The sequence below is a fragment of the Bos indicus x Bos taurus genome, chromosome 4 (assembly GCF_003369695.1).
Source record: "Bos indicus x Bos taurus breed Angus x Brahman F1 hybrid chromosome 4, Bos_hybrid_MaternalHap_v2.0, whole genome shotgun sequence".
NCBI classification, from domain to species: domain Eukaryota; kingdom Metazoa; phylum Chordata; class Mammalia; order Artiodactyla; family Bovidae; genus Bos; species Bos indicus x Bos taurus.
The window spans coordinates 55,079,029-55,094,167 of NC_040079.1; the positions used below are offsets into that span (position 1 = coordinate 55,079,029).

General features: G+C 37.4%; 1 protein-coding gene across 7 annotated transcripts in view; it reads right to left on the reverse strand.

The window, feature by feature from the left end:
* Positions 1–15,139, reverse strand: part of PDE1C (phosphodiesterase 1C) — a 536,801-nt gene that overhangs the window by 87,735 nt on the left and 433,927 nt on the right. For all 7 annotated transcript variants that reach the window (XM_027539481.1, XM_027539484.1, XM_027539485.1 and 4 more), the window contains 4 exons: positions 14,660–14,760; positions 11,655–11,783; positions 4,709–4,810; positions 4,051–4,171 (listed from right to left, as the gene is read on the reverse strand). In XM_027539481.1, coding sequence (XP_027395282.1) covers positions 4,051–4,171; positions 4,709–4,810; positions 11,655–11,783; positions 14,660–14,760 — 453 coding nt within the window. The remainder of the gene's footprint in view (positions 1–4,050; positions 4,172–4,708; positions 4,811–11,654; positions 11,784–14,659; positions 14,761–15,139) is intronic.

Sequence of the window (15,139 nt, forward strand, 5' to 3'; positions counted from 1 at the left end):
TATATTTTGGAAACAGCATATAGTACATGAGATAGAATGCTCACTTAGAAAATAGAATTTAGAAATAATACAGCCAACAAACAGTAACAAGGAATTAGTTATGTTATGAAAGAAAAAGGGGAAAAATGTTGGGAAGTACTGAATAAGCACTAGCTTTTGTGTATGTATAGATGGGGGTGTAAATATACCATTTAAACCTGATACATATAAAGGAATAGAGCTATACCTAAATGACAAAGGTACAGACTACAAGAATTAAGTTGATACAACTAGCTGTTGGGGAAGAGGCAAGAGGAAGTAGAAGCCTGCTAATTTCAATCAATACTATCTAAATAAATAGAGGATATAAAGTTTGCATTACCAAGTTAGCCAATATTAAAACTAAAAACATAATATAAAACTTCCAAGTCATCAGAAGAAATAAATACATAATAAGCAGATGGTACAGCCAATATAGTGAACAATTTAAAAATAAGCCACAAAACAGAAATCATAATGTAAAATATGATAGTACCTAAGAGCAAAGATTCCTGTCATATCAACAAATGTTAATACGGTTAATTTCAAATAATAACAGAATCTTAGATTGGCTCATTAAAAAACCCTCAATTATAAGCAACATTTAAAAGACACATCCAAATAAAAGTGTCTCTGAAAGGTTAGGGTAAAAAGTTAAAAGTAAAAGTTTAGAGTAAAAAGACAAGAGTCTGTTCTTAAAATGAGCTGAATGTGAATTCTAGGTAAAGCATTAGATAAGACAAAGAAGCAGGCTTTATAATGATAGAGGATTCAATAAACTATGAAAATCTAGCAATTATGAATATCTAAGAACCAAATAACACAGAATCAACATTCAGGAAGCAAAAACTATACTACATAGAAACAGAAAATAATAATAGAAACACCTGTCAGCCCACGAAACATCACATTTTAAAAAACATATAAAATATCTAAACAACATAATTGATAAGGAGGAAGAATATGCCTGGTGTTTTATACTTTGCAAGTAGAAGATAAACTGACTTTTCAAGAGCCATGACCATTCACAAAAATTGATTTTTTTTAGTAGGTGAAAAGCAAATTTCACCTACTAAATAAGGCCCAAACAATGAAAAACTCTCTGATCAAATTTTGATAAGTCACAAATCAATTACAAAAGTAGAAAGCAAAGGAAACTACCACTGGGAAAATCACATAAACAAACACATCCATTTGAAGCAACTCTTAGTAAAGAAAAATCAAAACCTAGACTAGAAAATGTTTAATGAAGATGATTGTGAACACACTGCATATCAGAACCTACAAGATTCATGATTAACAAAAAGATAAATCCCTAGCCTTATATTTACTAATATTGAACAGGAAGAATGAAAATAAATGAATTGGACATCCAACTTGGGGAGTTAGCAAAAGAAATGAATTAATAATAATCAAGCAGAATAAATAAATTAATAAAAATGAAAGCAGTAATTTATATCATAAAATAAAAAAGAAATAATCAAATATTCAAATGATCAGCTAATTTTATACAGAAGAGAAAAGACACTGGTATATGAAATAAACAAAAAATGGGAAAATGACCACAAACAGAGAGGAAATTAAAAGAATTGTAGGTGATGTTTGCAAAATATAAAAATATACAGCAATACTTAGGAAATGAATCTCCAGAGTTTCTCAAGATGTATTTACCAAAAAGGCAAACTCACAGTTTCTTAAAGTCAGTATTTCATTGAAAAAGACCTGAGGCAGAGGCTTGGATTTTGTAAAATATGGTTATAAAACTGAAGACGTAACTTACTCTTTCAGCAATGCATAGAAGGTCTGGTCTATCAGCATTGAGGCTATGCCGTTATTTTGAAATATAACCCAACATCTAAATGTAATTTTTTCAAAGACTCTACAGTCCCATTGAGATTTCCCATTTGAACTGTCCAATTTAAAATCTATAGTTAAGAGCTAAGGCAACATTTCTCCTACAAGGGTTACTTACTATGGCTTATGGCATCTGGGTTAAAATATTAAGTCAATAAAAATAATTTACTGAATCATAATTGCTAAAAAAATAGTTCCAGTCCAGTGAGCTAACATTTTATTCCCAATTGGCAAGAAATTCAATATGGTTATTTTCATATTGCCTCTGGTACATTTTCTTTCAATTCAAGATTATGTTTGTGCAAATAAGGTTTCCTTTAGTGGGAAAAATGTCCACGTTTAAGTAATTTCTTATATTCACTTTCTCACAATTAAAAAAGGGACCACTTCAATAACTCAAATTTATGAGTTAACTATGATTTACCTCTGCTGCTGCTAAGTTGCTTTAGTCGTGCCCGACTCTTAGCGACCCCATGGACTGCAGCCCACCAGGCTCCTCCACCCATGGGATTTTCCAGGCAAGAGTACTGGGGTGGGTTGCCATTGCCTTCTCCATGATTTACCTCTAGCTTCAAATTAAAATTACTAGTTTATAGTGGGTGTATTACAAAACAATGATCAAAAAAAGCATATGATAATGAAAGTGGAGCTTAATATTAGAGAAGTAATTTCTGGAAAAGTGGCTCAAAATTAACTCTCAATTAAGAATGAATTTGGAGTCATTCTTGTATATACAACATGGCCACACCTGTAAGGAGTGTTAGTTCCTCTCACCCCTTGGGTTCCCCTTGAGAACCACTCTGTGAGGCCAAGTGTCGACCATGTAAGAAGACAGCCATATGCTGAATAAGGAACCTGCTGGCATACTCAGAACAGCTTAGTGGGGGCACACACGTGTATATGTGTTGGACAGAATGTTGGACAGAATGTGCACTCATGGGCAGAATGAAGAAAACACTTAATGTGGGAAGGACTCTAAGGAAAAAAGGCTGGTCCAACCTTCCTTTAAATCCCCCGATATCCCCCGAAACAAGTCACAGATAAGACCACTGGGAACCAGAGCAGTCATTTCACTAGTCCCAGCCCACAGAGCAGCTGGAACAAGAATTCCAATAGAGGGGCTTCTGAACTTTGCTTAATGTACAGTTAACTCTAGTCCCACCTCAACACCAGATATCGTGTGCAGCTTCAGAAGGAAAGAAAACGAACACAGAAATGCCTTCTCTAATTTCTCTATTCAAATGAGAATCCTGAGAGTAATCCTAAGAATAATTTGCTTCCAAAAATCTGAGTAACTGGTGAAAGGGTATATCTCTTGTCAGTTTAGGGGACAGAGTTGAGACTGATTAATATGTAATGTTTTATGGAACTTCAGAGGTCTCTGAATCTGTACTGTAACCTCTCTCAGTACATTAACAAGAACTAATGAATTAACCATATGAGCTTGAATTAACTGTAGTTCCAGTCCCACAATCTACATGCCATCTTGCCTTGAACCTCAGGACCTCACTTCTCAAAGCAGATACTTTAATGGCAGCTCTTCTTGAGATGAGCTTCGTGCACATTGCCTGGGTTTGAGAAGACAGTAGTCTTGGTGCTAGGTATTTAGTTACCGTTTTATTTCTATACTTCTATGCAGCTTAAAAAAAATTAAAGCAGTGTATCCTCGTTAAAGACTGATTTTTCTTGTAGAAAACACTACTGTGTATCTTAGGATATAGTAAGTTTAAATATAATTGGGACAGTAGCCTCAAATAATTTTCTGAACTCAAATTGCTCTAACTGGTTTTGGAATTGGACAATATGGGTTTGTCTGCTAGAAAGGAACAGCCCAGTCAATTGTAACAGAGAAGCAGGTTATAGTGACTGCCATTTGGTCACCCCATTAGGAAAAAAAGTAAAAGCATACCTCAGATGATATTTTGACAAAAAATTGCCACAAGAAAATGTTTTTCCCCCCAAGCAGAAATGCATAGGATAGAAATACCATAACATTCTGAGAATCAGAACGTAGGTGAGAGTCAAACACCATATGACCAGAAGATAAAAGCTGTGAACCATCCCTTCAAAAAGAAGATAACTGTAATCACAACAGTCCTGATCACAGTGTTGCTGAAATATAAAAGTCAGGCTATATCCACGGGTGACACCAGTGGGGGGAACAAAGCAACACGGTACCTGTCTGAAGAACTCCTCCAGGAGTGACATGGTCCAGCGATGGTGGAGCTCCCACGCTTTTGCTGGATGGCTGATGTCTGCCGTGTGCAACATCAAGGATAATGCTTTTGGCTTTTCAATTCTGTAAACCCAAAGGATGCAAACGCATAATGACCAAACTCACAAAATCTCAGTAAGAGTTTTTTAAATACCACTGTTTTAAAAAAATTCCCTTCCATTCTCCCATCTCAAAGCCCACTGCTGCTGAACCGGGGGGAAATTATCCTCCAACTGGGACATTTATCAGCGTGGTCTCCATGTTTATTGAACTGGACACCTCAAAAACTGACTCAAAACCATTTCTGGAATATCTGCCATCACGAAAAAGACAACAAGAATCCAAGAGTCACTCATTGACCTTTATTTGTTGCCTCTGCATTGAAAGGGTCTTTTAAATTCTCACTAGGGCAAATTGTTACTGGCCCTATTATTTATTTTAACCCTGATGAGAAATATCCATGATAGGTAATATTCTCACATGCTCTCCTCCAAGCGTCACTACATTATGAGACCATTTAATAAAGTTATATTAAAAGAGATAAACTTTAAAGGTACAGTGACATGGACAAGTAGGAGGTCAAACACCTATAAAAACACATGAGGTTACAGGCTCACTCACGCTTCTGGCTGTTGAAGAGCAGTCTTCATTGCTTTGATTTGCTGAAAATGACAGGACATATCTGTGGCCATCACCATCTCAATTACCAAGGTCCGAAATTCCCTTTCAGAGATACATCACAGAGGAAAAAGGGTGGAAGTAAAAAATAGAAAGTAAAAATTAGTTTATTCTTTTCCAGTTCTAATCAAAATCAGTTAATTAGTTGTGACATTTCAAATCTAATGAGTCTTTTAGGTAGACTTTTATGAGAAATAAAGATTAAAGATGAAGGACATCACTTATTAGGAACATATGTGGAATGCACATCATTGGAAAATTAATTCACAGGAAAAATTTCAATGAAACAAAGTATAGGAAAGCATTCCTTTTTGCACTGAGCTCAAGATTTGAGAAAAAATTAATCTGAAATTAATCCTAGGAGAGTAACTGATAATCCATGGTGCACACGGGATATAGGGATCTTACTTTTTTTAAATAGACATTTTTAGAGCAGCTTTAGGTTTACAGAAAAATTGTGAAGATAGTACAGAGAGCTCTCATACACCCCTTCTCCCCTACAGTTTCCTTCATTACTAACCTCTTACATTAATGCTGTACACGTGTTATAATTGATGACCAATATCTACACTTTGCATTCACTCCAGCCCATGGTTCGCCTGAGGGACCATTCTCATGTTGCACAGTTCTATGGGGTTGGACAAAGCATCCACTCACGTTCCTATCATCAATAGTATAAGAATCGTTTCCATACCCTAAAATCCCATATGCTTTGCCTATGCTTACCTTCTTGGCCTTGAACCCCTGTCAAACACTGATCTTTTTACTGTCTCTAAGAACTTTATTGAAGTAGAATTTGCATAGTATAAACTACTTCCATATAGGCTGCACAATTCAATACATTTCAGTGTGTTGTGAATAATTTCTCCTACTCCTGTCGCTTTTTTTTAAACCAGTACCTTTCAAAGAGAAGAAGTTTTACATTTTAAAATAATTATTTAAGGTTTCATGCATTTGGGGTCCTCTCTGAGAAATCCCTCACACTGAAAGGACTTTTCCTCTGGAAGTCCTATCATTTTAATCTTTTATTATGTTTAGGACAATGATCAATTTCAAGATAATTTTTGAGTATGATGTGAGGTAAAGGTAAAAGTTTTTTTTATATTGATATCCATTTGCTCCAACACCATTTGTTGAAAATCTTTTCCTTCCCCCATTGAATGCCTCTAGCCAGAAACATACTGGAAGGTTTTGTATAAATCTAGTTTTAACCATCCAGTATTGCCTTGACTGAGACTGCCTTCAGAGACAAAAACATCACAGTCACCTCCTCCTATCAGAGTCTCCAAATTGTAACACATCTTCAAAATTTGTCCAATTTTGTTTACTAGCCCTCAAGTCATTGGAGGTTGTGTTTGTGTCTCTGCATTTTGTTCATTGTTGTTGATGTTCAGTCACTAAGTCATGTCCAACTCTTTCTGACCCCACGTATTGTAGCATGCCAGGCTACCCTGTCCTTCACTATCTTACAGTTTGCTCAGATTCACACCCATTGAATCAGTGATGCTATCTAACCATCTCATCCTCTGACATCCCCTTCTTCTTTTGCCTTCAATCTTTCCCAGAATCAGGGTCTTTTCCTATGAGTTGGCTCTTCCATCAGGTGGCTAAAGTATTGGAGCTTCAGCATCAGTCCTTCCAATGAATATTCAGGGTTGCTTACTTTTAGGATTGACTGATCTGATCTCCTTGCTGTACAAGGGACCCTCAAGAGTCTTCTCAAGCACCACAATTCAAAATCATCAATTCTTCTGCACTCAGCTTTCTTTCTGGTCCAATTCTCACATCTGTTCATGACTATTGAGATCATAGCTTTGACCATACAGACCTTTGTCAGCAAAGTGATGTCTCTGCTGTTTAATACACTCTCTAGGTTTGTCATAGCTTTCCTCCCAAGAAGCAAGCATCTTTTAATTTCATGGCTGCAGTCACCATCTGCAGTAATTTTGGAGACCAAGAAAATAAAATCTGTCACTGCTTACACTTTTTCCCCTTCTATTTGCAATGAAGTGACAGGCCCAGATGCCATGATCCTCATTTTATGGATGCTGAGTTTTAAGTCAGCTTTTTCAGTCTCCTCTTTTACCTTCATCAAGAGGTTCTTTAGTTTCTCTTTCCTTTCTACCATTAGAGTAGCATCATTTGCATATTTGAAGCTGTTGATATTTCTCTCAGTAATCTTGATTCCAGCTTGTGATTCATCCAGCCCAGCATTTCACATGATGTACTCTCTGCATATAAATTAAATAAGCAGGGTGACAATATACAGCCTTGTCATACTCCTTTCCCAATTTGGAACCAGTCAGTTGTTCCATGTCCAGTTCTAACTGTTGCTTTTTGATCCACATATAGGTTTCTCAGGAGACAGGTAAGGTGATCTGGCATTACCATCTCTTGAAGAATTTTACACAGTTTGCTGAGATCCAGATAGTTAAAGTCTTTAGCATAGTCAATGAAACACAAGTAGATGTTTTTCTGGAATTCCCTTGTTTTCACTATGATTCAACAAAGTTGGTAATTTGATTTTGCTTCTGTCTATAGTTAATAGTTATTTGCAGAATTGCTTTATGAGCAGCTGAACTGGCATTCCCAGTGTGGTATTTCATGTTTTTCCACTTTGAAATGCAGTAAATACATGGTAATATATTCACTTATAAAGTCCTTAAAAAGTCCATTGCCCTTTTGTATCCAAATAGAATCTACCAGATATTAAATTGCTTTCCTAGAAAGATGTAAAATACTAAACATACGTCATCTTTGGGTTAATGGGCTTTACTGAGAGCCCTAAAAAAGAAGTTAATACTTTATTTATGGGATAATACTATTGTCTTGAAGCAATGTATCTCAATATTAATAAAATATGATAAAATAATATTTTCAAACATTAAATGAACACTAAATCTATGTAACTTAAGAAGTTAGCAACTACAATCTTTTCTTAACTTACAGAATCCCCCAAAACAGGAGTAGCAAAAAGGTATGGCACTATGGGTTATAATTATAAAGACATTTCCACTGAACCAGAAATTCCTATATCTGAGATGCTCCATGACCTAATTCAACTATATTTCACTCTTTTTGAGATAATAAAGATTGTGCTGATTTAAAAAACAACAAAAATATATAAGGCTAGCACATAAACAGATTTTATTAAATTATATTTTTCAAGTAACTAGTTTAACTTTTTATATACTAAATTTACTTATGTCTTGCCACACCATTCAATTTTACAACTTATTTTGATCAGAGGTAGGATTCAAAGTATTCTCAACTAGTACTTCACAAATACCAACCAATAAGAATGCAGTTCAGTTCAGTTCAGTTGCTCAGTCGTGTCCAACTCTTTGTGACCCCATGGACTACAGCACCCCAGGCCTCCCTGTCCATCACCAACTCCCAGAGTTCACCGAAACTCATGTCCATCTAGTCGGTGATGCCATCCAACCATCTCATCCTCTGTCGTCCATTCTCCTTCCGCCTTCAATCTTTCAGTATCAGGGTCTTTTCAAATGAGTCAGCTCTTTGCATCAGGTGGACAAAGTACTGGGGTTTCAGCTTCAACATCAGTCCTTCCAGTGAACACTGAGGACTGATCTCCTTTAGGATGGACTGGTTGGATCTCCCTGCCGTCCATGGGACTCTCAAGAATCTTCTCCAATACCACAGTTCAAAAGCATCAATTCTTTGGTGCTCAGCTTTCGTTATAGTCCAACTCTCACATCCATACATGACTACTGGAAAAACTATAGCCCTGACTAGACAGAACTTTGTGGGCAAAGTAATGTCTCCGATTTTTAATATGCTGTCTAGGTTGGTCACAACTTTTCTTCCAAGGAGCAAGTGTCTTTTAATTTCATGGCTACAGTCACCATCTGCAGTGATTTTGGAGCCCAAAAAATAAAGTCTGACACTGTTTCCACTGTTTCCCCACCTATTTGCCATGAAGTGATAAGACTGGATGCCATGATCTTAGTTTCCTGAATGTTGAGCTTTAAGCCAACTTTTTCACTCTCCTCTTTCACTTTCATCAAGAGGCCCTTTAGTTCTTCTTCACTTTATGCCATAAGGGTGGTGTCATCTGCATATCTGAGGTTATTGACATTTCTCCTGGAAATCTTGATTCCAGCTCGTGCTTCATCCAGCCCAGCGTTTCTCATGATGTACTCTGAATATAAGTTAAATAAGCACAGTGACAATATACAGCTTTGACGTACTCCTTTTCCTATTTGGAACCAGGCTGTTGTTCCATGTCCAGTTGTAACTGTTGCTTCTTGACCTACATACAGATTTCTCAAGAGGCAGGTCAGGTGGTCTGGTATTCCCATCTCTTTAAGAATTTTCCACAGTTTGTTTTAATCTACACAGTAAAAGGCTTTGACATAGTCAATAAAGCAGAAATAGATGTTTTTCTGGAACTCTCTTGCTTTTGTGATGATCCAGTGGATGTTGGCAATTTGATCTCTGGTTCCTCTGCCTTTTCTAAAACCAGCTTGAACATCTGGAAGTTCATGTTCACATATTGCTGAAGCCTGGCTTGGAGAATTTTGAGTATGACTTTACAGGGCTAATGATAAATAATTAGGATATTTGCATTGGTGGATGTTAGTGTATTCCAGTGTGAACTGATATGTTCCGGTGTATTGCAATGATTCTGGGTTTAGATATTGCCAAAACCAGCCTCCCTAACATAGCAGTACACTAAACAATGAATGAGGCTCATGATCATAGCAAAGTGGAAGCACAAATAGCATAACTAAATTCTGACAAACATATAGTTAAGTAGAAATAGAAAATCCTTAACAAAACTATAGATAATAGAAGTGGCATATCTGTACTTTGAAAATAGGTTAAGAGGCAATTGTGCCCATCCAGCCTTAACTCCCATATGCCCACAAATCCCACAGGCCAGCAGTATCAGCACATTACCTGAAAGCAATTTGACAAAGTTCAACAAGAACTTTAAAACATCAAACATTCTGTGATGCGTTAATTCTACACATAAAAATACATTAAAGAGATATTCATTGTAGGATTCTTCATAATAACGCAAACACACAAATGTACCCATACTCACACATTCAAAACTAATTATGGCACTTCCACAGATGGGATATTATGCAGCCATTTAGTGTAATATTTTCGGAGAAGGCAATGGCACCCCACTCCAGTACTCTTGCCTAGAGAGTCCCATGGATGGAGGAGCCTGGTGGGCTGCAGTCCATGGGGTCGCTAGGAGTCAGACACGACTGAGCGACTTCGCTTTCACTTTTCACTTTCATGCATTGGAGAAGGAAATGGCAACCCACTCCAGTGTTCTTGCCTGGAGAATCTCAGGGACGGGGGAGCCTGGTGGCTGCCGTCTATGGGGTCACACAGAGTTGGACACGACTGAAGTGACTTAGCATAGCATAGTGTAATATTTTAATCTCCATGGGATAGTGGCCATGAGAATATACCACACAGACTTCCAACTACAGGACTTTAATTGGCCATGGGCCTCGGCTACTACATTCTGAAAACTATTGCCGTTTTTGCCCAAGGTCATGTTTCCCTGGGCTGCATCAGGTGACTGAGGGTAACTCTTCCTGGGAGACATGGAGCTCCTCTGATGGCTGACTGTGGCTCAAGAACTTCCTGATAGCCTTGCTGAACTTTCTTTAGGATTCATGGAGTTCTAGAATGCACCTACCCAACTTTGCCTCCCTGTTTCCCTCCCTTGGGATAAGAAAAGTAAGGAAGAAAGGAAGGGAGGGTGGGAAGAAAGAAAGAAAGAAAAAAAAAGAGGTAATCATGTAAGCTCTGGAGCACTTCATTAGACTGTCCTGAGACCAGGAACATACAGGATCTAAAGAAGCACAAATCCTTCAAAACCAGGACACATCTGAATATGTGTAAAGCTGTTCTCTGCCATATTCAAATTTTTCATTATACTTTTACAAACATTTAAATTGGATAGAGGGCTCCTTTTTCTGAAAGCTTTGCATTGATTCACTGAAATGCTCTGCATTTTTAGATGCTTCTTAAATCTACCATTTTCCAATAAAATCCAAGACAAATACTCCTTTAGGTTTTAATGAACTAGAGCTGCATGGAAACTAATAGCCAACTCTTCCTGAATATCAGTTTCAGATTTGTTTGTTCAGAATGGCTTATTTCTCTGAATCCTTGTATAACGACCCAGAGATATTCAATAAACAACAAATCGTTTTAATTAAAATACAAGTATTATTTGCACCACTGTAGATTCAGAAGCTTTTAAGCATTTAAATGACTTTTCCTACAAGTTTTGAAACATCTTGACCCTACATTAACAGCTACAATGATCCACAGGCTTGCTATATGTATCACAAAGTGAATTAAGCATTTTAGATGGATTTTAGCATTTATTATTACCCTAACCAAATTATAAGGTAAATGTTATTATAAACTTTCTCTAAATTAAATTTTTAAAAGGTGTAATGGGGTTGAGTAGCTTCCTAAATGACAGATAGCTAATAAATGATTGTGTATTCAAACTCAGCTCTACCCAAGTAGAGCTTTGACAGAATTCAAAGGTGACAGAATTAAGTACTCATGATTATTTTAAAGTGTCAATTTCCTTAGCAAATTTTGAAATATTTTTTTAAGAAGTCCAATCAAAAATAAAATGACAAAAATATGTTAAATGAAAAAATTCATTTAAGATCAAAATACTAGTTTCTTAAGGTAACCAATAGCAAATATGTCCAAAGTGCCTACAATATATTTGAATATTTGTGTCAAGGAAAAAAAAAGAGAAATAAACAGCAAGAAAAACTTCAGAGTATTATTTTCTTCAAAACAAGCACACTTCATCTCATCTCACCACTCCTTACCTGGCTTCCAAAACTCTCTTGTGGCTCATCCTTACCTCCAGTCATCCTTCGAGAGGTTGATCAAAATATTCATTTCCTCATCCTCCTGTAGAAGGCGATAGGCTGCACTTAAATGGTGATTTTCTAAAACAGACCTATCATTGTACAGAATCGCTGGGTCAGACCTGAACAGAAAGCCAAGAAAAATAATTTGGGATGTTGAACAGCTGAGATTTTTCAGGTAACTCTCCTAAAGATAGAAATACAACATCTTTTTATCCTATTTTAGCAATTAACTTGGCCCCATGTCCTTTATATCAATCAAAAAGCTAACACCAACACTACAATTTATCAATTGATGTTTGTATGGTATTGAAATGTCAATATATGGATATTATTTCACATGTGATATCCAACTTGAGAACTCTCTAAAAGTTATTCTATAATAAGATCTCAATTACCTGTAGTGGTAGCAAAGGTGATTTTTTGTTTTTAAATGCAGGTCATGTCAAACTTCCTTATATTTTCTGAAATGATTATTTTTATTTTATTCAATGAGAGAATGTGTTTATTTGTTTTAGTTGTAATTCTCTGAACACATACCACCTGGAAGGTACAGTTTGCAAGTTCTTTTGTTAGTAGCTTGATCTTAAAATTTTGCCATGTGAAAGTCATACATGGGAAGTTGAGAATAAAAAATATAAGGGTTATATGACAATTGTTAGTCGCTTCCTCAAACAGTTGAATGACACCAACATAGGGAGGTATACTATTTTAATACATTTAATTTAATGAAACTTTAGATTATTAGAGCTTGTTCATTTCTCATGAAGGAAACTGAGCCCCAGATATATACACTGAGAGTCTGCAGAGCTCCACAGTGGCTTTCAGGGTTTGAATAAAGGCAATGTATTCTGACACTTCAGCCATTTCCCCTCAAGATAACTTCCAAGTATCATTCACATTCCAAACTTTGGAATGTATGTAGAATACCTTGAAAGTGTTAGGCTCAACAGTCTGCCCATCGAAGAGCAAAGAACCTGGTCACATATTTACTTTCCTAAACAAGGATCTCAGAGGCAAAGATGCTATGGATAAAACTCAGTTAAAGAAGATGAAAGTTTAAATGTCATTCCAAACCAAGCTCAACTGAACCCTCTGGAATTTTCCCACTCCAGTGGAGATAACACAAAACAAGCAAATCCCGAGGAGGTGGAAGATCTAATCTTAACATCCATTGAGTAAGTAAGGCACCAATTGACGTGTATTTTGTGACATTAAGTTATTTTCTAACTACTGTAATTAAGCCATTTTCCTCTGAGTTGTGACTAGTTTTGACATTGCTCTCCAGCCAAGATCCAGGTACAAATGTTCCACCCACCTCTCTTCCTTCAGCAGGTGCTATTCACCTCCATCTCTGTCAAGGCTCCACTGGCAGATACCTATTAAACAGAGATGCTCTGTGGAATCCCTGTATTCAAAGGTCTTGCAACAAAGCTACAGAAAGCTGCTCCACAGCAGCTGAGACACTCTATGAGGAGGCAGAAAGCAGAAAATGAAGCATGTGGCTGAAGACCTTTTGTCCACTTCCATTCTATTGAAATGCCCTTCAAAACAAGAGATCGGATGATATTGTCTTCTTTTGTGTGCCCCATAATTAAGTGCTGGCTTCATTAAACACATGTAGAATGACTTAACAAACACAAATATATCTGGAGTGTGCACCTGCCTTTTTCAAGTGAAATCAGCAAGTATTTTAGCGTTAAACTCAACCCTCTCCACAATATTCTTTCTCTGTGTCTCACCGCCTTTTTCCAGTTCTACCTTCTTTTGATTTCTATGTCAAGATCCAATTAATCCTACTGTCAAGAGTCTCTCCAGTTCTACATCATTGTCATAAGAGAGGTTAAGTTCTTAGACCAGGAGAAGGCAGATAAGGTTTTACCCTAAACGGAAATGACAATTGACTGTACTGCTTGCCTGGAATTCTGTGCCGAGAGGAATACTAAAGACAAATCTGCAGTTTGGTAAGAAAAAAATTACCAAAATCGATTTGTGATGTCTGTTACAATGAAGAGGTTCTGAGGGAGGCACCCGGACCTATATTTAATATGCCCCACAGAAGTTTGTGTCTACCTGTGAAGCTCCTTACAGAGGGTGCAAAGTGGCCTACATGAGACCACCTAGCTCCCAAAGCTGTGTGTCGGGGAGTGACATACCCCCTGAATAGGGCAGAGATGAAATGAGGGAGGATGAGAAAAGCATCAGCAGAATCCCTGAGGTCAGAGGGTAAGATGGCTCTGCTATTGCTAATGTCAAGAGAATTACTTCAATCCTTGCCTGTCCTCCCTGATTTAGCCTACATGGTATCTGCACCTTTAATGTAAATTTTTTCACCTCCTATTAGAAATGGGTACAGTACGCATGGTTAGATGGCATCACCAACTCAATGGACATGAACTTGAGCAAACTCTGGGAGATAGTGGAGGACAGGGAAGCCTGATGTGCTGCAGTCCATGGGGTCACAAAGAGTTGGACATGACTTAGGGACTGAACAACAACAAAGAATATGCATAGCCCATACCTACATAATAGCTAGCACTGGACCAGAGAATAGATCTTCCCTGGTGGCTCAGGTGGCAAAGAATCTGCTTGAGATGCAAGAGACGTGGGTTCAATCCCTGGGTTGGAAAGATCCCTGAAGAAGAGAATGGCAACCCACTCCAGTATTCTTGCCTGGAGAATTCCATGGACAGAGGAGCCTGGTGAGCTACAGTTCACGGGGTCGCAAAGATTTGGACATGATTGAAGTGACTAAGAGAAGTATATCCATATTTAATGTGAATAACATAGGAGAATCAGGAGCAAATGGTTTCTTTAATTCTTAGGTTTTGATTGAAGCTGACCCAGCTGATCTCTTGTTATATAAGTTCATTTTATTTTTTCTTCAGAAACTCAAAATAGAGCCACCATGCAAAAGAAAGGTGGCTGCCCCTCTCTGACTTCCACACTCTATCCCTGACCCCTCTTGCCTCTTTTCCAAACATTTCAACATCCTCACCGGGTCTGAATGTGGAAATTGTTGGTGGTTCCGGTGTGCTCATAGTCATGGATGGCAGCTGAGAAGATTATAGCAAAGATCTCCAGCTCCGTCAGCCAGTTCTGAAAAGGAGATTACAGAGCAATCACATAATCTGCCTGCTTCTCAGACAAAGTCTCCAGCTTGCTGACAACACACCCACATTGCTGCCTATCCACCCTGCAGCTGGCAAGCTGTTGCCAAACACGCGTTTCTGACAGACAGAAATGGTTGTTTTTTTTTTTCCCTTCAGTAAGGAGACTGGGGAATGTGTGATTTGAAAACAGCCTGCATAGCACGGTTGAGGGAGCTAACTAGTAGGTTTTTTTTCTTTTTTTTCAAAGAAGCAAAAAATAATGAATGTGAGACTTTAACAGTTCTCATTCCATCCTTTACCAAATTTCAAATAAAGTTCCTGAGTAGACACAGAAAAACAATTTTAAGTTTCAACACAATACCAAA